Source organism: Ranitomeya imitator, chromosome 3 (assembly GCF_032444005.1).
Source record: "Ranitomeya imitator isolate aRanImi1 chromosome 3, aRanImi1.pri, whole genome shotgun sequence".
Classification (NCBI taxonomy): Eukaryota; Metazoa; Chordata; class Amphibia; order Anura; family Dendrobatidae; genus Ranitomeya; species Ranitomeya imitator.
Window position 1 is genome coordinate 746,368,357 of NC_091284.1, and position 22,631 is coordinate 746,390,987.

At 44.6% G+C, this 22,631-nt stretch overlaps 1 protein-coding gene across 1 annotated transcript in view; it reads right to left on the reverse strand.

Moving 5' to 3' along the window:
* COG6 (component of oligomeric golgi complex 6) overlaps window positions 1-22,631 on the reverse strand; it is a 181,314-nt gene that overhangs the window by 52,582 nt on the left and 106,101 nt on the right. The window contains exon 14 of the mRNA XM_069758914.1: window positions 9,642-9,773. Coding sequence (XP_069615015.1) covers window positions 9,642-9,773 — 132 coding nt within the window. The remainder of the gene's footprint in view (window positions 1-9,641; window positions 9,774-22,631) is intronic.

The following is a 22,631-nucleotide window of genomic DNA, read 5'->3' on the forward strand; positions in this document are numbered from 1 at the left end:
AGGAAGAGGCTGCCCCTTCACCTACCTGCCATGCACAGATGGAAGGAAGCGGCTGCTCCTTCACCAACAAGATATGGACTGACGGAAGGAAGCGGACGCTCCTTCACTTACCTGCCATGGACAGACAGAAAGAAGCGGCTGCTCCTTCACGTACCTGCCATGCACAGATGGAAGGAAGCGGCTGCTCTTTCACTTACCTGCCATGGACAGACAGAAGGAAGTGGCTGCTCCTTCACGTACCTGCCATGAACAGATGGAAGAAAGCGGCTGCTCCTTCACCAACCAGATATGGACAGACAGAAGGAAGCGGCTGCTCCTTCTCGTACCTGCCATGCACAGATGGAAGGAAGCGGCTGCTCCTTCACCAACAAGATATGGACCGAAAAGGAAGCGGATGCTCCCTCACTTACCTGCCATGGACAGACGGAAGGAAGCGGCTGCTCCTTCACCAACAAGATATGGACTGATGGAAGGAAGCGGACGCTCCTTCACTTACCTGCCATGGACAGACAGAAGGAAGCGGCTGCTCCTTCACGTACCTGCCATATACAGATGGAAGGAAGCGGCTGCTCCTTCACCAACAAGATATGGACTGACGGAAGGAAGCGGACGCTCCTTCACTTACCTGCCATGGACAGACAGAAGGAAGCGGCTGCTCCTTCATGTACCTGCCATGCACAGATGGAAGGGAGTGGCTGCACCATCACCAACAAGATATATGTTATGATCTGGTAATTCAGTACCACAATGGACATAGGTGTCAGAGCACATACAGTGACCTGACAATAACCCAAAAACATAGAACGAGCTCTGAGACGTGGAAACTCTGCTGACCGCAATCCCTAATCCTCTCCAACCACACTAGAGGCAGCCGTGGATTGCGCCTAACGCTCCCTATGCAACTCGGCACAGCCTGAGAAACTAGCTAGCCTGAAGATAGAAAATAAGCCTACCTTGCCTCAGAGAAATACCCCAAAGGAAAAGGCAGCCCCCACATATAATGACTGTGAGTTAAGATGAAAAGACAAACGTAGAGATGAAATAGATTTAGCAAAGTGAGGCCCGACTTTCTGAACAGAGCGAGGATAGGAAAGGTAACTTTGCGGTCAACACAAAACCCTACAAACAACCACGCAAAGGGGGCAAAAAGACCCTCCGTACCGAACTAACGGCACGGAGGTACACCCTCTGCGTCCCAGAGCTTCCAGCAAGCAAGAAAAAACATATAAGCAAGCTGGACAGAAAAAAACAGCAAACAAATAGCAAAAGCGGAACTTAGCTATGCAGAGCAGCAGGCCACAGGAACGATCCAGGAGGAAACAGGTCCAATACTAGAACATTAACTGGAGGCCAGGATCAAAGCACTAGGTGGAGTTAAATAGAGCAGCACCTAACGACTTCACCACATCACCTGAGGAAGGAAACTCAGAAGCCGCAGTACCACTCTCCTCCACCAACGGAAGCTCACAGAGAGAATCAGCCGAAGTACCACTTGTGACCACAGGAGGGAGCTCTGCCACAGAATTCACAACAGTACCCCCCCCTTGAGGAGGGGTCACCGAACCCTCACCAGAGCCCCCAGGACGACCAGGATGAGTCATATGAAAGGCACGAACAAAATCGGGAGCATGGACATCAGAGGCAAAGACCCAGGAATTATCTTCCTGAGCATAACCCTTCCACTTAACCAGATACTGGAGTTTCCATCTTGAAACACGAGAATCCAAAATCTTCTCCACAATGTACTCCAACTCCCCCTCCACCAAAACCGGGGCAGGAGGATCAACAGATGGAACCATAGGTGCCACGTATCTCCGCAACAATGACCTATGGAATACGTTATGAATGGAAAAAGAATCTGGAAGGGTCAGACGAAAAGACACAGGATTAAGAACCTCAGAAATCCTATACGGACCAATGAAACGAGGTTTAAACTTAGGAGAGGAAACCTTCATAGGAATATGACGAGAAGATAACCAAACCAAATCCCCAACACGAAGTCGGGGACCCACACAGCGTCTGCGATTAGCGAAACATTGAGCCTTCTCCTGGGACAAGGTCAAATTGTCCACTACATGAGTCCAAATCTGCTGCAACCTGTCCACCACAGTATCCACACCAGGACAGCCCGAAGACTCAACCTGCCCTGAAGAGAAACGAGGATGGAACCCAGAGTTGCAGAAAAACGGCGAAACCAAGGTAGCCGAGCTGGCCCGATTATTAAGGGCGAATTCAGCCAAAGGCAAAAAGGACACCCAGTCATCCTGATCAGCAGAAACAAAGCATCTCAGATATGTTTCCAAGGTCTGATTGGTTCGTTCGGCCTGGCCATTAGTCTGAGGATGGAAAGCCGAGGAAAAAGACAAGTCAATGCCCATCCTAGCACAAAAGGCTCGCCAAAACCTCTCAACAAACTGGGAACCTCTGTCAGAAACGATATTCTCTGGAATGCCATGTAAACGAACCACATGCTGGAAGAACAATGGCACCAAATCAGAGGAGGAAGGTAATTTAGACAAGGGTACCAAATGGACGATCTTAGAGAAGCGATCACAGACCACCCAAATGACTGACATTTTTTGAGAGACAGGAAGATCTGAAATAAAATCCATAGAGATATGTGTCCAAGGCCTCTTCGGGACCGGCAAGGGCAAAAGCAACCCACTGGCACGAGAACAGCAGGGCTTAGCCCGAGCACAAATCCCACAGGACTGCACAAAAGTACGCACATCCCGCGACAGAGATGGCCACCAAAAGGATCTAGCCACTAACTCTCTGGTACCAAAGATTCCAGGATGACCAGCCAACACCGAACAATGAACCTCAGAGATAACTTTATTCGTCCACCTATCAGGGACAAACAGTTTCTCCGCTGGGCAACGATCAGGTTTATTAGCCTGAAATTTTTGCAGCACCCGCCGCAAATCAGGGGAAATGGCAGACACAATTACTCCCTCTTTGAGAATACCCGCCGGCTCAGATAAACCTGGAGAGTCGGGCACAAAACTCCTAGACAGAGCATCCGCCTTCACATTTTTAGAGCCCGGAAGGTACGAAATCACAAAATCAAAACGGGCAAAAAACAGCGACCAACGAGCCTGTCTAGGATTCAACCGCTTGGCAGACTCGAGATAAGTCAAGTTCTTATGATCAGTCAAGACCACCACGTGATGCTTAGCTCCTTCAAGCCAATGACGCCACTCCTCGAATGCCCACTTCATGGCCAGCAACTCTCGATTGCCAACATCATAATTTCGCTCAGCAGGCGAAAACTTCCTGGAAAAGAAGGCGCATGGTTTCATCACCGAGCAATCAGAACTTCTCTGCGACAAAACAGCCCCTGCTCCAATCTCAGAAGCATCAACCTCGACCTGGAATGGAAGTGAAACATCTGGTTGACACAACACAGGGGCAGAAGAAAAACGACGCTTCAACTCCCGAAAAGCTTCCACAGCAGCAGAAGACCAATTGACCACATCAGCACCCTTCTTGGTCAAATCGGTCAATGGTTTAGCAATACTAGAAAAATTGCAGATGAAGCGACGATAAAAATTAGCAAAGCCCAGGAACTTTTGCAGACTTTTCAGAGATGTCGGCTGAGTCCAATCATGGATGGCTTGGACCTTAACAGGGTCCATCTCGACAGTAGAAGGGGAAAAGATGAACCCCAAAAATGAAACCTTCTGAACACCAAAGAGACACTTTGATCCCTTCACAAACAAAGAATTAGCACGCAGGACCTGAAACACCGTTCTGACCTGCTTCACATGAGACTCCCAATCATCCGAGAAGATCAAAATGTCATCCAAGTATACAATCAGGAATTTATCCAGGTACTCTCGGAAGATGTCATGCATAAAGGACTGAAACACTGATGGAGCATTGGCAAGTCCGAATGGCATTACTAGATACTCAAAATGGCCCTCGGGCGTATTAAATGCAGTTTTCCATTCATCGCCTCGCTTAATACGCACAAGATTATACGCACCACGAAGATCTATCTTGGTGAACCAACTAGCCCCCTTAATCCGAGCAAACAAATCAGATAACAACGGCAAGGGGTACTGAAATTTAACCGTCATCTTATTTAGAAAGCGGTAATCTATACAAGGTCTCAGCGAACCATCCTTCTTGGCCACAAAAAAGAACCCTGCTCCTAATGGCGACGATGACGGGCGAATATGCCCTTTCTCCAAGGACTCCTTCACGTAACTCCGCATAGCGGCGTGCTCAGGCACAGATAAATTAAACAGTCGACCCTTTGGGAATTTACTACCAGGAATCAAATCGATAGCACAATCACAATCCCTATGCGGAGGTAGGGTATCGGACTTGGGCTCATCAAATACATCCCGGTAATCAGACAAGAACTCTGGAACCTCAGAAGGGGTGGATGACGAAATAGACAGAAATGGGACATCACCATGTACCCCCTGACAACCCCAGCTGGACACAGACATGGATTTCCAATCTAAGACTGGATTATGGACTTGTAGCCATGGCAACCCCAACACGACCACATCATGCAGATTATGCAACACCAGAAAGCGAATAACCTCCTGATGTGCAGGAGCCATGCATATGGTCAGCTGGGTCCAGTACTGAGGCTTATTCTTGGCCAAAGGCGTAGCATCAATTCCTCTCAATGGAATAGGACACTGCAAGGGCTCCAAGAAAAACCCACAATGCCTAGCATACTCCAAGTCCATCAAATTCAGGGCAGCGCCTGAATCCACAAATGCCATGACAGAATAAGATGACAAAGAGCAGATCAAGGTAACGGACAAAAGAAATTTTGACTGTACCGTACCAATGGTGGCAGACCTAGCGAACCGCTTAGTGCGCTTAGGACAATCTGAGATAGCATGAGTGGAATCACCACAGTAGAAACACAGCCCATTCAGACGTCTGTGTTCTTGCCGTTCAACTCTGGTCAAAGTCCTATCGCACTGCATAGGCTCAGGTTTATGCTCAGATAATACCGCCAAATGGTGCACAGATTTACGCTCACGCAAGCGTCGACCGATCTGAATGGCCAAAGACATAGACTCATTCAGACCAGCAGGCATAGGAAATCCCACCATAACATCTTTAAGGGCTTCAGAGAGACCCTTTCTGAAAATAGCTGCGAGCGCACATTCATTCCATTGAGTGAGTACGGACCACTTTCTAAATTTCTGACAATATACCTCTATCTCATCCTGACCCTGACACAGAGCCAGCAAATTTTTCTCTGCCTGATCCACTGAATTAGGCTCATCGTACAGCAATCCGAGCGCCAGGAAAAACGCATCGATATTACTTAATGCAGGATCTCCTGATGCAAGAGAAAATGCCCAGTCCTGAGGGTCGCCACGTAAAAAAGAAATAATGACCCTAACTTGTTGAACTGGGTCACCAGAGGAGCGAGGTTTCAAAGCCAGAAATAGTTTACAATTATTTTTGAAACTCAGAAATTTAGTTCTATCTCCAAAAAACAAATCAGGAATAGGAATTCTAGGTTCTAACATAGAATTCTGAACCACAAAGTCTTGAATATTTTGTACTCTTGCCGTGAGCTGATCTACACATGAAGACAGACCTTTAATGTCCATCGCTACACCTGTGTCCTGAACCACCCAAATGTCTAGGGGAAAAAAAAGGCAAAACACAGTGCAGAGAAACAAAAAATGGTCTCAGAACTTCTTTTTTCCCTCTATTGAGAATCATTAGTACTTTGGGCCTCCAGTACTGTTATGATCTGGTAATTCAGTACCACAATGGACATAGAAGTCAGAGCACATACAGTGACCTGACAATAACCCAAAAACATAGAACGAGCTCTGAGACGTGGGAACTCTGCTGACCGCAATCCCTAATCCTCTCCAACCACACTAGAGGCAGCCGTGGATTGCGCCTAACGCTCCCTATGCAACTCGGCACAGCCTGAGAAACTAGCTAGCCTGAAGATAGAAAATAAGCCTACCTTGCCTCAGAGAAATACCCCAAAGGAAAAGGCAGCCCCCACATATAATGACTGTGAGTTAAGATGAAAAGACAAACGTAGAGATGAAATAGATTTAGCAAAGTGAGGCCCGACTTTCTGAACAGAGCGAGGATAGGAAAGGTAACTTTGCGGTCAACACAAAACCCTACAAACAACCACGCAAAGGGGGCAAAAAGACCCTCCGTACCGAACTAACGGCACGGAGGTACACCCTCTGCGTCCCAGAGCTTTCAGCAAGCAAGAAAAAACAAATAAGCAAGCTGGACAGAAAAAAACAGCAAACAAATAGCAAAAGCGGAACTTAGCTATGCAGAGCAGCAGGCCACAGGAACGATCCAGGAGGAAACAGGTCCAATACTAGAACATTGACTGGAGGCCAGGATCAAAGCACTAGGTGGAGTTAAATAGAGCAGCACCTAACGACTTCACCACATCACCTGAGGAAGGAAACTCAGAAGCCGCAGTACCACTCTCCTCCACCAACGGAAGCTCACAGAGAGAATCAGCCGAAGTACCACTTGTGACCACAGGAGGGAGCTCTGCCACAGAATTCACAACAGATATAGACTGACAAAAGGAAGCAGATGCTCCTTCACCAACAAGATATGGACCGAAAAGGAAGCGGATGCTCCTTCACTTACCTGCCATGGACAGACGGAAGGAAGCGGCTGCTGCTTCACGAACCTGCCATGCACAGATGGAAGGAAGCGCCTGCTCCTTCACCAACAAGATATGGACTGACGGAAGGAAGCGGACGCTCCTTCACTTACCTGCAATGGACAGACAGAAGGAAGAGGCTGCTCCTTCACGTACCTGCCATGCACAGATGGAAGGAAGCGGCTGCTCCTTCACCAACAAGATATGGACTGACGGAAGGAAGCGGACGCTCCTTCACTTACCTGCCATGGACAGACAGAAGGAAGAGGCTGCTCCTTCATGTACCTGCCATGCACAGATGGAAGGGAGCGGCTGCTCCTTCACCAACAAGATATGGACTAACAAAAGGAAGCGGATGCTCCTTCACTTACCTGCCATGGACAGACAGAAGGAAGCAGCTGCTCCTTCACGTACCTGCCATGCACAGATGGAAGGAAGCGGCTGCTCCTTCACCAACAAGATATAGACTGACAAAAGGAAGCGGCTGCTCCTTCACCTACTTGCCATGGACAGACAGAAAGCCATGAAGCTGAACACAATGTTGCAGGATGAATATCCTAGAGGGATCCAGGAAAACTCAGAGCAGGCAGATCACACTCCATACTTTCCTGCACTTCACCTTTCCATCATGTGTGATGCAGACCTGGATTTCTAAAAACAGCACATGTGCAAGCTGAGGCCTGAGGAATGGAGTCATCATCATCATCTACTCCATCACCTTCCATAACAATAACATTGTTTATGGATAAATAAAAAGATAGAACAATCTATAGAAGTTTCCGTATAATTTCCTTTATTAGTGGCCTCTTATGGAGGAGTGATGTTATATTAGTGGATTTGCCTTATTTACATTGCTCTTGTTTGAATGGTTTATTGGAAACAGCAGAAAATTTTTAAATTCTGCAAAGAAACCTAATGTTTAACGGGGTTCAACAATTTTGATTGGAACAGTAAAAGGTCCACAAAAAAAGCATAAGCAGCAGAGTCTACACATAAAAGCCATGTTTGTATAATGCAGGCAGCGGCAATCAGCCACCTTGCCTGTCCTCCCCATACACATGTAGGGGATTCGGCCTAAATGGGTTTGTAGTTTTTAAGGAGAAGGAAGAAGGTGACAGCCAGGCCTTTCTAGGGACGGCTTATCTCAAACAAGCCCTCTGTCATGGGTTGAGAGCCCCACAATACACCGGAGATATAGTAAATGGGCAGGTTCAGCTGACTTTACACTAACGTGTATAAGGGTCTTCCTGCTTTTTCTCAGATATAAACACACACATGCTCAGCCACATGGAGCCTGCATGTGTATGGAGGAGATAGGAACGATGGCTGCCGGCGAAGCCAGAGTCACCTCAATATAACATGCATGTCCTGCTTTATAGTGGGGATAATCTACTCACCTTGTGCAGAATAGGGCCCTAAAAAAGGATTTGAAAGTTTTCTTGAAAAGATCTAAATTTGCTACTAAAGCTTTAACCTTTCTAACATTCTAACAGAATAGAAAAGTGCTGGAAAAATTAGGGTGATGAAAAGTACACACGGGGGAGGTTATTAACCCCTTCACCCCCGAGCCCGTTTTCACCTTCCTGACCAGGCCAAATTTTACAACGTCACATAATGTGCTAATAAAAATCGAGAATGCTTCAACGGATCCTAGTGATCCTGGATTCGTCCCTCTTCATTTTAGTGGTAAATTTAAGCCAATATGTTTTTCCAGTTTATTTGCAAAAATATTGGAATTTTAGAAAAAAATTTTTTAGCAAATTTCAAATTTTAAAATTTTTATGCTCTAAGCCCCTTTAAAACGAATGATGGACATGGCATGTCCTAAGCAGATGTCCGTTCCCAGCATCATGACATGCTACGTCCATCATGGATTAAAACCGTCACGGTATGTAAACATGCAGTGGCAGCTCTGTGCTGACAGCTGAGCGGCACGGTAAGAGGTGCGCGGACCCATGTCATCAGCCCCCACACTCAGATTGCTGTGATCGGTCAGTCAACCCGACTATCTGATCACTGAAATATCAGCACTTTCCGAATGATCTCCACCCATGGAAGGCTCACATAAAGCAGAAAATGCTAAGCAAGCAAGCCTGAAGAGAAATCTACATGAAGCGTCAACATCACTTATCCAGCAGGAAGAACGCACATCCCAAAAATCACATAACATGGCAATGACGTTTCTTAAGAAGCTGCCCCAATTGTTATGGGCTCATAATGAGGAAAGGTGTTCCCCACAACAAACACACATCCACACTCTACAGAACAGATGGATAATATTAGATTACTGGAGGTGCTGTGAGCACAGATATGGACTTTCCAGTTTACACTTACCAGCACCCTAATGGGAGTAACGTAAATGGCCGCATCTCCTCCCCAGATGATTGCTAGAGAACTGACCACTGGCACCCAGTGATCGCAGTAATGGAGACACCATATCCTCCATGTGAATGGAGCAGCAGCGTTCACTGTCTATAGAAGTCGAGGTGACGCATGCAGGCTACGGATTTATTACCAGGGGGGTGGATAGGAAACAGTCAGACCCCTACCCATCATAAATTTATCACCCATTCTGTAGATTGATCAATATTGAAATATTATTCATGGGTGACTCTTTTTTTATTTCGAGGGAATTAAAATTCGTCCTGATCATGTTATGGGCAGCACAACTCATTAAGGGGCACAGCTAATATCTGATGATCGGAATACAATTACACTCCCAATAATTCCCCCAACGTGCCAAGCATGGGTGCAGAGAAGATGGCCCTTTCCCGGTGTGATTCCCGTTGCATCACATGACAAAGCACACCGTCCATGTGTCTCTGAGCTGCCGCCAAGAATAGATCACATGATCCTTTTCAGAGCTGCCGACTTGCTGAAAAAGGGAACATGTGACTACAAAGAACCTTTTATTTTTATTGTTTGTTCACGCCCCGTACGCACAGTGTGGTCCTGATAGTGACAGATGTAACACATGATCTACGTAAGGCTCACATACCTGCACAAAGTCAGCTTGTCTGGCATCGAGGGGGACAACGGAGGAGTCGTGAGAGACGAGAACTTCACGCAGAAGAGTAAGGGTCTGATTTAATGCAGCACTTGGTCCAAGATCTGCAGGAGGCAGCTCCACCTAAATGACAGGCTCCTGGTTAGAAATACATTCATAATGACATGATCTCAAGAAACCAATAACCAGTTATCACTGCTCCAGTGCCCATACACCTAGACCGGCAATATATATGGCATTTAAATCAGGTGTTAGAAATGGAGAAGAAAGAAAAAACACACAGAAGCCTACTGTAAGAGTAGAAATAAATCAATTTATGGGTGACCCTTAAATTAAAGTATTTGTAATGAATGGAAAGTTGAGACAGGTCATTATTTAAAGGGAATCTGTCACCCCCTGGATGATTTTGATCTATTACTATGGGTATACAGGTAATAGAATGGTTAAATCAGTCTAACCGGTATTCCTCATAGCGGCGGTAAAGATCTTGAGAAATTCATTTATACTCTTTTATGTTAATGATTTCTTCCAGGCTCCAGAACTTGCAGTGCCAGGAAGATTCCCTGCCTCCTGACTTCATTATAATGGAAAATCCCTCCTATTAGCATCACACTGGCCTGTTTGGCGCTGTAATCCCCACGCATGCGCCATGCACATGCGCGGTTACGCAAACCCTGTCCGCTCCTGTCTGGTCAGTGTCTGCATTGATCATTCTCGCCTGCGCAGAAGATCGGTGATTGTAGTCAGGAGGCAGGGATTTCTTCATGCACCGCACGTCCCGAAGCCTGGAAGAAATCATTAACATGAAAGATTAAAAATTTATTTCTCTAGATCTACACCACAGCTGTGAGGCATACAGGTAAGACTGGTTTAACCATTCTATTCCCTGTATGCCCAGAGTAATAATCAAAATCATCCAGGGAGTGACAGATGCCCTGTAAGCTGGCCAAATTAGATGGCTGAGATTTTCAGAAGTTGAGGGTGAGCTCGATGGTTGAGTGGAACTTGTTGAAGGTTTTGTGGAAGTTAAGCAGATCATCTTTTGAGGATGTCCAGATTATTAGCAAACCAGCGATGCAGTGAAAGTATGCTAGAGGCTTAATAGCACAAGAATATAAAAACTCCTACTCTAGTTTGGCCATAAACAGGTTAGAATATTGTGGTGAAACTGTGCTTCCCATGGCACTGCCCAAACAATGAAGATAAATATTTCTCAAAGGAAAAGTAACTGATGGAGCACAAACCTGATAAAATTGCAGGGCTGGCTCTGTGGCCATATACGGTAGTTATTTTGAAGGAAATTTTGGCATGCACCAATACCATCCTCTTGGGGAACGTTGGCGTAAAGAGACTCTACATCTATCGTGGTTAATATTGTGTCCTTTGGAAGTGGACCCAAGGCTGAGAGATTGCAGAGAATGTCTGTGGTGTCCTGGATATCACAGGGTCTACATGTCACCAAGCATTCTCGCATGTTCTTCACCCAGCCTGAAATAATGCCACAATACCAGAGATAATTGGTCTAGCTGGATTGTCTCCTTTATGTATTTTAGAGAACCTGTAGAAGGTACCCGCTTGGGGATTTCCCGGTATTAGGTCTAATAGAAAGGATGATGTGGAATCAAACCCAATTATGATATATTCCCGAGTGTATTTTTTGGTGGGATCTTCCTTAACAGCATGTAGTATTTCTGTCGGAGCGTTGTCTGCGAGCTTCCTAGATTTAATCAGATATGTTCTTAATAGTTGCAGCTCCTACTTTATCTGCTGGTTTAATGATGATATTGTTGCAAGATTTTAGGGACTGTATGGTTTTCCTTGCCGCAATTCTGAGATTTTGTGATACTTTATGGTGTCTGTCCAAACTGGTGGATTTTACATTTTTCGTAAAAAACATATATAGTGATCCAGAATTAGTTTTTCCCCAGTTTGTCCTCTTTTTCAATTTTGATGTGTATTGCATATTAGAATTTGATGTTATATCGTAATGGTCATTAAATAATTACCGGTATTTGAGCCATAATCTGCTAAAGAATTCCTTAAAGGTACCTTCACACTAAACGATATCGCTAGCGATCCGTGACGTTGCAGCGTCCTGGCTAGCGATATCGTTCAGTTTGACACGCAGCAGCGATCAGAATCCTGCTGTGATGTCGTTGGTCGGGGCTAGAAGGCCAGAACTTTATTTGGTCGCTGGCTCTCCCGCTGACATCGCTGAATCGGCGTGTGTGACGCCGATTCAGCGATGTCTTCGCTGGTAACCAGGGTAAACATCGGGTTACTAAGCGCAGGACCGCGCTTAGTAACCCGATGTTTACCATGGTTACCATCCTAAAAGTAAAAAAAACAAACGCTTCATGCTTACCTTCCGCTGTCTGTCCCCGGCGCTGTGCTTTCCTGCACTCACTGTGAGCACAGCGGCCGGAAAGCACAGCGGTGACGTCACCGCTCTGCTTTCCGGCCGCTGTGCTCACAGCCAGTACAGAGAAGCAGAGCGCCGAGGACAGACAGCGGAAGGTAAGTATGAAGCGTTTGTTTTTTTTACTTTTAGGATGGTAACCAGGGTAAACATCGGGTTACTAAGCGCGGCCCTACGCTTAGTAACCCGATGTTTACCCTGGTTACCGGCATCGTTGGTTGCTGGAGAGCTGTCTGTGTGACAGCTCTCCAGCGGCCAAACAGCGACGCTGCAGCGATCCGGATCGTTGTCTGGATCGCTGCAGCGTCGTTTAGTGTGAAGGTACCTTTAACATCACCACAGAGCTGAGCTGTATCAAGTTGTTTGGTACGGCAGAATGTTAGACCCGTCGATAGAATATTCATTACCACTGTGCTAGGTTCATACTGATAATGTATGCAAACTGTAAAGTGCTGCGGAATAGGTTAGCGCTATATAAAAATCAAGATTATTATTATACTGAGAAAGGTTCACAACAGAGGACGACGTACAGTGCCTTGCGAAAGTATTCTGCCCCCTTGAACTTTTCAACCTTTTCCCACATATCATGCTTCAAACATCAAGATACCAAATGTAAATTTTTGGTGAAGAATCAACAACAAGTGGAACACAATTGTGAAGTTGAACGAAATTTATTGGTTATTTTGACTTTCACAAGGCACTGTAGTCAAAGGGTTGTGTCAATGGGCCTGCTCTCCTCACGAATCAATTAACTTTCTTTTTATTTTGATGATATTAAGATGATCTTGTAATTTCTTATAAATGTCTTGTAATCGTTCTTTGCTTAGCTTTAGTTAGACAAGAATCTGGTTCTTGCAGTCTGTCCTGGAGAGAATTTATCTAATTTTGGATGGTTCACTTCTTGCTGTGGAAAAATCCAATGAGATGATTCCACAGTCTCTCAGATGATCTGTTGCAAGGTTTCCATGAAAAAATGAATTTTCTAGGTATAACGAGTCGGATTCCTTATCATGAGGTCTTTGGTGATTCAATTTTCCTTTTTCCATCTATATAAAAAGATGAAGACGAAGAAGAGGTCGCTGTTCAGTTGTGCCCGTTTCTTCAGAGGATTTTTAAGATCCATCTGTGGTCAGTACATTGCGTTGTCTTCCATTATTATGAAGCACAATATAAAAAATAAAAAATCTGAAAAAAACTATATTGTGGTACCGTGCTAGCCAGAAAAACCATGTAAATGCTTTAATGCCACTTAAATGACAAATCTTTTCTAGGAGTAATATCTTTATTGAATAACCAGCAGAGAAATGACATTTGACAGCTTTCAAAGACTACAGGCTCCTTCTTCAGGCTGGAATGTAAATCTTTTCCAAACTTCATCCCCCCAGCCCCCAACACATTATGTTCTCAGGATTTCCTTAGTGTAAACATTAGACTAATGTAGACTGAACCCGCCACTATGCTGCTGATCACATTGTCCTACTGGAGATGAAGCTGTTGACTGACATGTCGGCCAGGACCTTCTGATTGAGAACACAGGAGTCATTGGCCGAATGAGCGCTCTTCTATATGGGAGAGAAGGCTGAGATAGCGGTCGGCTGAAGCACCGTTCCACAGTCATTAAATGTGTATCGCAAGCTTCAGTAAATTATCCCGCCAACTCTCCATTCATTACAAAAAAACTTTATTACCGTGGCTTCTCTTTAGGAAGCATCACCCCATCCACAAAAGGTCCAATTGTAACATCTCTTAAAAGGGAATCCGTCGGTAGGATCAACCCTCCTAACCCGTCTAAATGGACATGTGGGTCACAGAAAGTTGATTTCAGTGATATCTTGATATCTGCCATCTTGTATATCTGCCAAGTCTAAATGGCACAAACATTCACAGATGCTGCTGCTTTCTATCAAGTATTTTATTTCGCCACAGAGCTGGATTCACAGTCACACTGCTCAGTACTGCTGTAAAATGAGCATGCTACTCTTGCTTCTGAGAGCTTGCAACATAGAGACAGGAGAGAAGGATGTATATTGCATGTCATAACAGGAGTCTCCACCCACCAGTTCAGAGACCACCGTGAATTAAAGCTAGAGCCTAAAGAGAAAAAAAAAGTCATGTAATGACTAGAAATAAAGTTTTCACTCATGTACACACACACACACACACATTTTATTCCAAAGAGTCACCTAAAACTACTGGTACCCTTTATGGCGATGTGCACACGTTGCGTTTTGTTGCATTTTCTCCGCTTGGATTTGTTGTGGAAAATATGCAGCATTCTACAGTATCACCAACGTGAATGAGATTGCCGAAAGGTCATTGAAATGTTGCTTATTTAATCCTTCCAAATTTACAGCAGATTTAAAGGGTCATTCCCAGCTCTAAGATCCTATCCCAATATGTAGTAGGTGTAATAATAATAATAATAATAATAGAAAATACCTCCAATTATAAGTAGTATAGTTTTTCTGATTCACTAGGTCTCTTTCGTCCTTTACAGGCATTGCGGGACCTTAGGTATGCATAGTTACAACCACTGCTATAGTGTCAGTGATTTGCAGAGGAATTGTACACTGGCGCTCTATGCTAGGGTTTGAAAGAAAATTGGGGGAAAAAAAGGAGAAAAAAAAAGGCTGCTGGTGATTAAAACAGGTTTTGTGTGTAACCTGTTAGTGGCAAAAGCTGCTTAATAATAATTAGGGATAATCACCGCGCTAATTATAACAGAACTAACATGGATTGAACTAATAAGTGGCAGATATGGATAATGTTTGGTGTTGTACTCACTTCGTTGGTATTCGTGTTGTGCGTTGCTAGGAATCCGTGCAGGGAGTCTGTTTGTGGTAGACGCGATACCTTTTGAGTATTGCTCCTTTGGACTACAAAGATTCCCACTAATTAAATACATTTAAATTCACATTAGCGCGGTGATTATCCTTAATTATTATATAGCGTCAGTGATCCGCTAGTGGTTGTAACCATGGATACCTAAGGCCCTGCCATGCCCTGCACATGAGTAAAGAGACATAGTGAATCATAAAAACTATACCACATTTGTAATTGGAGGCATTTGCTAATATTACTATTATTACACCTACTACAGTTTTGGATGGGATTTTGGAGATGGGAATAGCCCTTTAAATCTTTATTATATACGGTAAATTCTTGCACCGTATTTCACAGCACTAATGAATGGGGGGGGGGAAAAAACCGCATGTCAAAAACGTGACTATTTAACATGGCTTTTTTCCTGCCAACACATCTGGATTTACAGCAGAATGTGCACATAACCTAAATGTCCCGATCTTTTAATCATTACTTCTGCATAAGAAGAGGTTGACCAATAGAAGCCCGCAGAAGAAGCACATTCTAGATCTTTTTATCCCATTTGGAATATTTACTACTAGTGTTCAGAGCCCCCCATGTTTGTAAGGCATAGAACTACTCGAAGCAATGGATGCAAATTAGTGCTCCAAGATTTTATGAGATCGTTGTACAACTCTGCGTGTGACTGTGTAGAATGAGGACACGCATGGGAAGTGACGGGCCATTCCCCTGCCATAGCACAAAACACACATCTGCGGCATTCGTCTACCTTCCCAGCATTAGCTCTAATAACCAGCTCAATACTGCGGATCACAAGTATGGCGGACACATCACACTTTATGGATGAGAGGATCCAATACTGCAGATCACAAGTATGGCGGACACATCACACTTTATGGATGAGAGGATCCAATACTGCGGATCACAAGTATGGCGGACACATCACACTTTATGGATGAGAGGATTCAATACTGCAGATCACAAGTATGGCGGACACATCGCACTTTATGGATGAGAGGATTCAATACTGCGGATCACAAGTATGGCGGACACATCACACTTTATGGATGAGAGGATTCAATACTGCAGATCACAAGTATGGCGGACACATCGCACTTTATGGATGAGAGGATTCAATACTGCGGATCACAAGTATGGCGGACACATCGCACTTTATGGATGAGAGGATTCAATACTGCGGATCACAAGTATGGCGGACACATCGCACTTTATGGATGAGAGGATCCAATACTGCAGATCACAAGTATGGCGGACACATCGCACTTTATGGATGAGAGGATTCAATACTGCGGATCACAAGTATGGCGGACACATCGCACTTTATGGATGAGAGGATTCAATACTGCAGATCACAAGTATGGCGGACACATCGCACTTTATGGATGAGAGGATTCAATACTGCGGATCACAAGTATGGCGGACACATCGCACTTTATGGATGAGAGGATTCAATACTGCAGATCACAAGTATGGCGGACACATCGCACTTTATGGATGAGAGGATTCAATACTGCAGATCACAAGTATGGCGGACACATCGCACTTTATGGATGAGAGGATTCAATACTGCAGATCACAAGTATGGCGGACACATCACACTTTATGGATGAGAGGATTCAATACTGCAGATCACAAGTATGGCGGACACATCACACTTTATGGATGAGAGGATTCAATACTGCGGATCACAAGTATGGCGGACACATCACACTTTATGGATGAGAGGATTCAATACTGCGGATCACAAGTATGGCGGACACATCACACTTTATGGATGAGAGGATTCAATACTGCGGATCACAAGTATGGCGGACACATCGCACTTTATGGATGAGAGGATTCAATACTGCAGATCACAAGTATGGCGGACACATCACACTTTATGGATGAGAGGATTCAATACTGCAGATCACAAGTATGGCGGACACATCGCACTTTATGGATGAGAGGATTCAATACTGCAGATCACAAGTATGGCGGACACATCACACTTTATGGATGAGAGGATTCAATACTGCGGATCACAAGTATGGCGGACACATCACACTTTATGGATGAGAGGATTCAATACTGCAGATCACAAGTATGGCGGACACATCACACTTTATGGATGAGAGGATTCAATACTGCAGATCACAAGTATGGCGGACACATCACACTTTATGGATGAGAGGATTCAATACTGCGGATCACAAGTATGGCGGACACATCACACTTTATGGATGAGAGGATTCAATACTGCGGATCACAAGTATGGCGGACACATCGCACTTTATGGATGAGAGGATTCAATACTGCAGATCACAAGTATGGCGGACACATCACACTTTATGGATGAGAGGATTCAATACTGCAGATCACAAGTATGGCGGACACATCGCACTTTATGGATGAGAGGATTCAATACTGCAGATCACAAGTATGGCGGACACATCACACTTTATGGATGAGAGGATTCAATACTGCGGATCACAAGTATGGCGGACACATCACACTTTATGGATGAGAGGATTCAATACTGCAGATCACAAGTATGGCGGACACATCACACTTTATGGATGAGAGGATTCAATACTGCAGATCACAAGTATGGCGGACACATCGCACTTTATGGATGAGAGGATTCAATACTGCAGATCACAAGTATGGCGGACACATCGCACTTTATGGATGAGAGGATTCAATACTGCGGATCACAAGTATGGCGGACACATCACACTTTATGGATGAGAGGATTCAATACTGCAGATCACAAGTATGGCGGACACATCGCACTTTATGGATGAGAGGATTCAATACTGCAGATCACAAGTATGGCGGACACATCACACTTTATGGATGAGAGGATTCAATACTGCAGATCACAAGTATGGCGGACACATCACACTTTATGGATGAGAGGATTCAATACTGCAGATCACAAGTATGGCGGACACATCGCACTTTATGGATGAGAGGATTCAATACTGCAGATCACAAGTATGGCGGACACATCACACTTTATGGATGAGAGGATTCGATACTGCGGATCACAAGTATGGCGGACACATCACACTTTATGGATGAGAGGATTCAATACTGCGGATCACAAGTATGGCGGACACATCACACTTTATGGATGAGAGGATTCAATACTGCAGATCACAAGTATGGCGGACACATCGCACTTTATGGATGAGAGGATTCAATACTGCGGATCACAAGTATGGCGGACACATCACACTTTATGGATGAGAGGATTCAATACTGCGGATCACAAGTATGGCGGACACATCACACTTTATGGATGAGAGGATTCAATACTGCGGATCACAAGTATGGCGGACACATCGCACTTTATGGATGAGAGGATGTGCAGAGCCAAAACAACGTGGACAATGCAGTAATGTGCATTGTGCGGCAAGAGGCCGCGTACAGTATATACCAACGTATAATGGCCAGTGTAGAAAAACAGAAAATAATTCCATGCGCACAGAAAAATTGTTAATATGATCATTCTGTGTACGTAGCACATTAGTTGTTGGCAGCATATTTCCTGTTTACACAAGAAAATGTGCTGCCGAGAACTATCATTTTAACCCCTTTCTGCCATTAGACGTACTATTGCGTCCATGTGGGGTGGGCTTTACTTCCCAAGGACGCAATAGTACGTCATATGCGATCGGCAGCGCTCACGGGGGGAGCGCCGCCGATCGCGGCCGGGTGTCAGCTGTTTATCGCAGCTGACATCCGGCACTATGTGCCAGGAGCGGTCACGGACCGCCCCCGGCACATTAACCCCCGGCACACCGCGATCAAAGATGATCGCGATGTGCCGGCGGTACAGGGAAGCACCGCGCAGGGAGGGGGCTCCCTGCGGGCTTCCCTGAGACCCCCGGAGCAACGCGATGTGATCGCGTTGCTGCGAGGGTCTCACCTCCCTCCCTGCTCCCTCCAGCCCCGGATCCAAGATGGCCGCGGATCCGGGTCCTGCAGGGAGGGAGGCGGCTTCACAGAGCCTGCTCAGAGCAGGCACTGTGAAGCCTGCACTCCTATCAGATCAGTGATCTGACAGAGTGCTGTGCAAACTGTCAGATCACTGATCTGTGATGTCCCCCCCTGGGACAAAGTAAAAAAGTAAAAAAAAAAAATTTCAAATGTGTAAAAAAAAATAAAAAAAAATATTCCAAAATAATGAAAAAAAAAATAAAAATATTATTCCCATAAATTCATTTCTTTATCTAAATAAAAAAAAAAAACAATAAAAGTACACATATTTAGTATCGCCGCGTCCGTAACGGCCCGACCTATAAAACTGGCCCACTAGTTAACCCCTTCAGTAAACACCGTAAGAAAAAAAAAAAAAAAACGAGGCAAAAAACAACGCTTTATTATCATACCGCCGAACAAAAAGTGGAATAACACGCGATCAAAAAGACAGATATAACTAACCATGGTACCGCTGAAAGCGTCATCTTGTCCCGCAAAAAACGAGCCGCCATACAGCATCATCAGCAAAAAAATAAAAAAGTTATAGTCCTGAGAATAAAGCGATGCAAAAATAATTATTTTTTCTATAAAATAGTTTTTATCGTATAAAAGCGCCAAAACATAAAAAAATGATATAAATGAGGTGTCGCTGTAATCGTACTGACCCGAAGAATAAAACTGCTTCATCAATTTTACCAAACGCGGAACGGTATAAACGCCTCCCCCAAAAGAAATTCATGAATAGCTGGTTTTTGGTCATTCTGCCTCACAAAAATCGGAATAAAAAGCGATAAAAAAATGTCACGTGCCCGAAAATGTTACCAATAAAAACATCAACTCGTCCCGCAAAAACCAAGACCTCACATGACTCTGTGGACCAGAATATAGAAAAATTATAGCTCTCAAAATGTGGTAACGCAAAAAATATTTTTTGCAATAAAAAGCGTCTTTCAGTGTGTGACGGCTGCCAATCATAAAAATCCGCTAAAAAACCCGCTATAAAAGTAAATCAAACCCCCCTTCATCACCCCCTTAGTTAGGGAAAAATTAAAAAAATGTATTTATTTCCATTTTCCCATTAGGGCTAGGGCTAGGGTTAGGGCTAGGGTTAGGGCTAGGGTTAGGGCTAGGGTTAGGGCTAGGGTAAGGGCTAGGGTTAGGGTTAGGGCTAGGGCTAGGGTTAGGGCTAGGGTTAGGGCTAGGGTTAGGGCTAGGGTTAGGGCTAGGGTTAGGATTAGGGTTAGGGCTAGGGTTACAGTTTGGGTTGGGGCTAAAGTTACAGTTAGGGTTTAGATTACATTTACGGTTGGGAATAGGGTTGGGATTAGGGTTAGGGGTGTGTCAGGGTTAGAGGTGTGGTTAGGGTTACTGTTGGGATTAGGGTTAGGGATGTGTTTGGATTAGGGTTTCAGTTATAATTGGGGGGTTTCCACTGTTTAGGCACATCAGGGGCTCTCCAAACGCGACATGGCGTCCGATCTCAATTCCAGCCAATTCTGCGTTGAAAAAGTAAAACAGTGCTTCTTCCCTTCCGAGCTCTCCCGTGTGCCCAAACAGGGGTTTACCCCAACATATGGGGTATCAGCGTACTCAGGACAAATAGGACAACAACTTTTGGGGTCCAATTTCTCCTGCTACCCTTGGGAAAATACAAAACTCGGGGCTAAAACATATTTTTTGTGGGAAAAAAAAAGATTTTTTATTTTCACGGCTCTGCGTTATAAACTGTAGTGAAACACTTGGGGGTTCAAAGTTCTCACAACACATCTAGATTAGTTCCCTGGGGGGTCTAGTTTCCAATATGGGGTCACTTGTGGGGGGTTTCTACTGTTTAGGTACATTAGGGGTTCTGCAAACGCAATGTGACGTCTGCAGACCATTCCATCTAAGTCTGCATTCCAAATGGCGCTCCTTCCCTTCCGAGCTCTGCCATGCGCTCAAACGTTGGTTTCCCCCAACATACGGGGTATCAGCGTACTCAGGACAAATTGGACAACAACTTTTGGGGTCGAATTTCTCCTCTTACCCTCGGGAAAATACAAAACTGGGGGCTAAAAAATAATTTTGGGGGGAAAGATTTTTTTTTTTAATTTTCACGGCTCTGCGTTACAAACTGTAGTGAAACACTTGGGGGTTCAAAGCTATCACAACACATCTAGATGAGTTCCTTAGGGGGTCTAGTTTCCAAAATGGTGTCACTTGTGGGAGGTTTCTACTGTTTAGGTACATTAGGGGCTCTGCAAATGCAATGTGACACCTGCAGACCAATCCATCTAAGTCCTCATTCCAAATGGAGCTCCTTCCCTTCCGAACCCTCCCATGCGCCCAAACAGTGGTTCCCCCCCACATATGGGGTATCAGCGCACTCAGGACAAATTGGGCAACAAATTTTGGGGTCCAATTTCTCCTGTTACCCTCAGGAAAATACAAAACTGGGGGCTAAAAAAATAATTTTTGTGGGAAAAAAATTTTGTTTTATTTTTACGGCTCTGCATTATAAACTTCTGTGAAGCACTTGGTGGGTCAAAGTGCTCACCACACCTCTAGATAAGTTCCTTAGGGGGTCTACTTTCCAAAATGGTGTCATTTGTGGGGGGTTTCAATGTTTAGGCACATCAGTGGCTCTTCAAACGCAACATGGCGTCCCATCTCAATTCCTGTCAATTTTGCTTTGAAAAGTCAAACGGCGCTCCTTCCCTTCCGAGCTCTCCCATCCACCCAAACAGTAGTTTACCCCCACATATGGGGTATCCGCGTACTCAGGACAAATTGTACAACAACTTTTGGGGTCCAATTTCTTCTCTTACCCTTGGGAAAATAAAAAATTGGGGGCAAAAAGATAATTTTTGTGAAAAAATATGATTTTTTATTTTTACGGTTCTACATTATAAACTTCTGTGAAGCACTTGGTGGGTCAAAGTGCTCACCACACCTCTAGATAAGTTCCTTAGGGGGTCTACTTTCCAAAATGGTGTCACTTGTGGGAGGTTTCAATGTTTAGGCACATCAGTGGCTCTTCAAACGCAACATGACGTCCCATCTCAATTCCTGTCAATTTTGCATTGAAAAGTCAAACGGCGCTCCTTCCCTTCCGAGCTCTCCCATCCGCCCAAACAGTGGTTTACCCCCACATATGGGCTATCAGCGTACTCAGGACAAATTGTACAACAACTTTTGGGGTCCAATTTCTTCTCTTACCCTTGGGAAAATAAAAAATTGGGGGCGAAAAGATAATTTTTGTGAAAAAATATGATTTTTTATTTTTACGGTTCTACATTATAAACTTCTGTGAAGCACTTGGTGGGTCAAAGTGCTCACCACACCTCTAGATAAGTTCCTTAGGGGGTCTACTTTCCAAAATGGTGTCACTTGTGGGGGGTTTCAATGTTTAGCCACATCAGGGGCTCTCCAAACGAAACATGGCGTCCCATCTCAATTCCAGTCAATTTTGCATTGAAAAGTCAAATGGCACTCCTTCGCTTCCGAGCTCTGCCATGCGCCCAAACAGTGGTTTACCCCCACATGTGGGGTATTGGCATACTCAGGACAAATTGTACAACAATGTTTGGGGTCCATTTTCTCCTGTTACCCTTGGTAAAATAAAACAAATTGGAGCTGAATTACATTTTTTGTGAAACAAAGTTAAATGTTCATTTTTATTTAAACATTCAAAAAATTCCTGTGAAGCACCAGAAGGGTTAATAAACTTCTTGAATATGGTTTTGAGCACCTTGAGGGGTGTAGTTTTT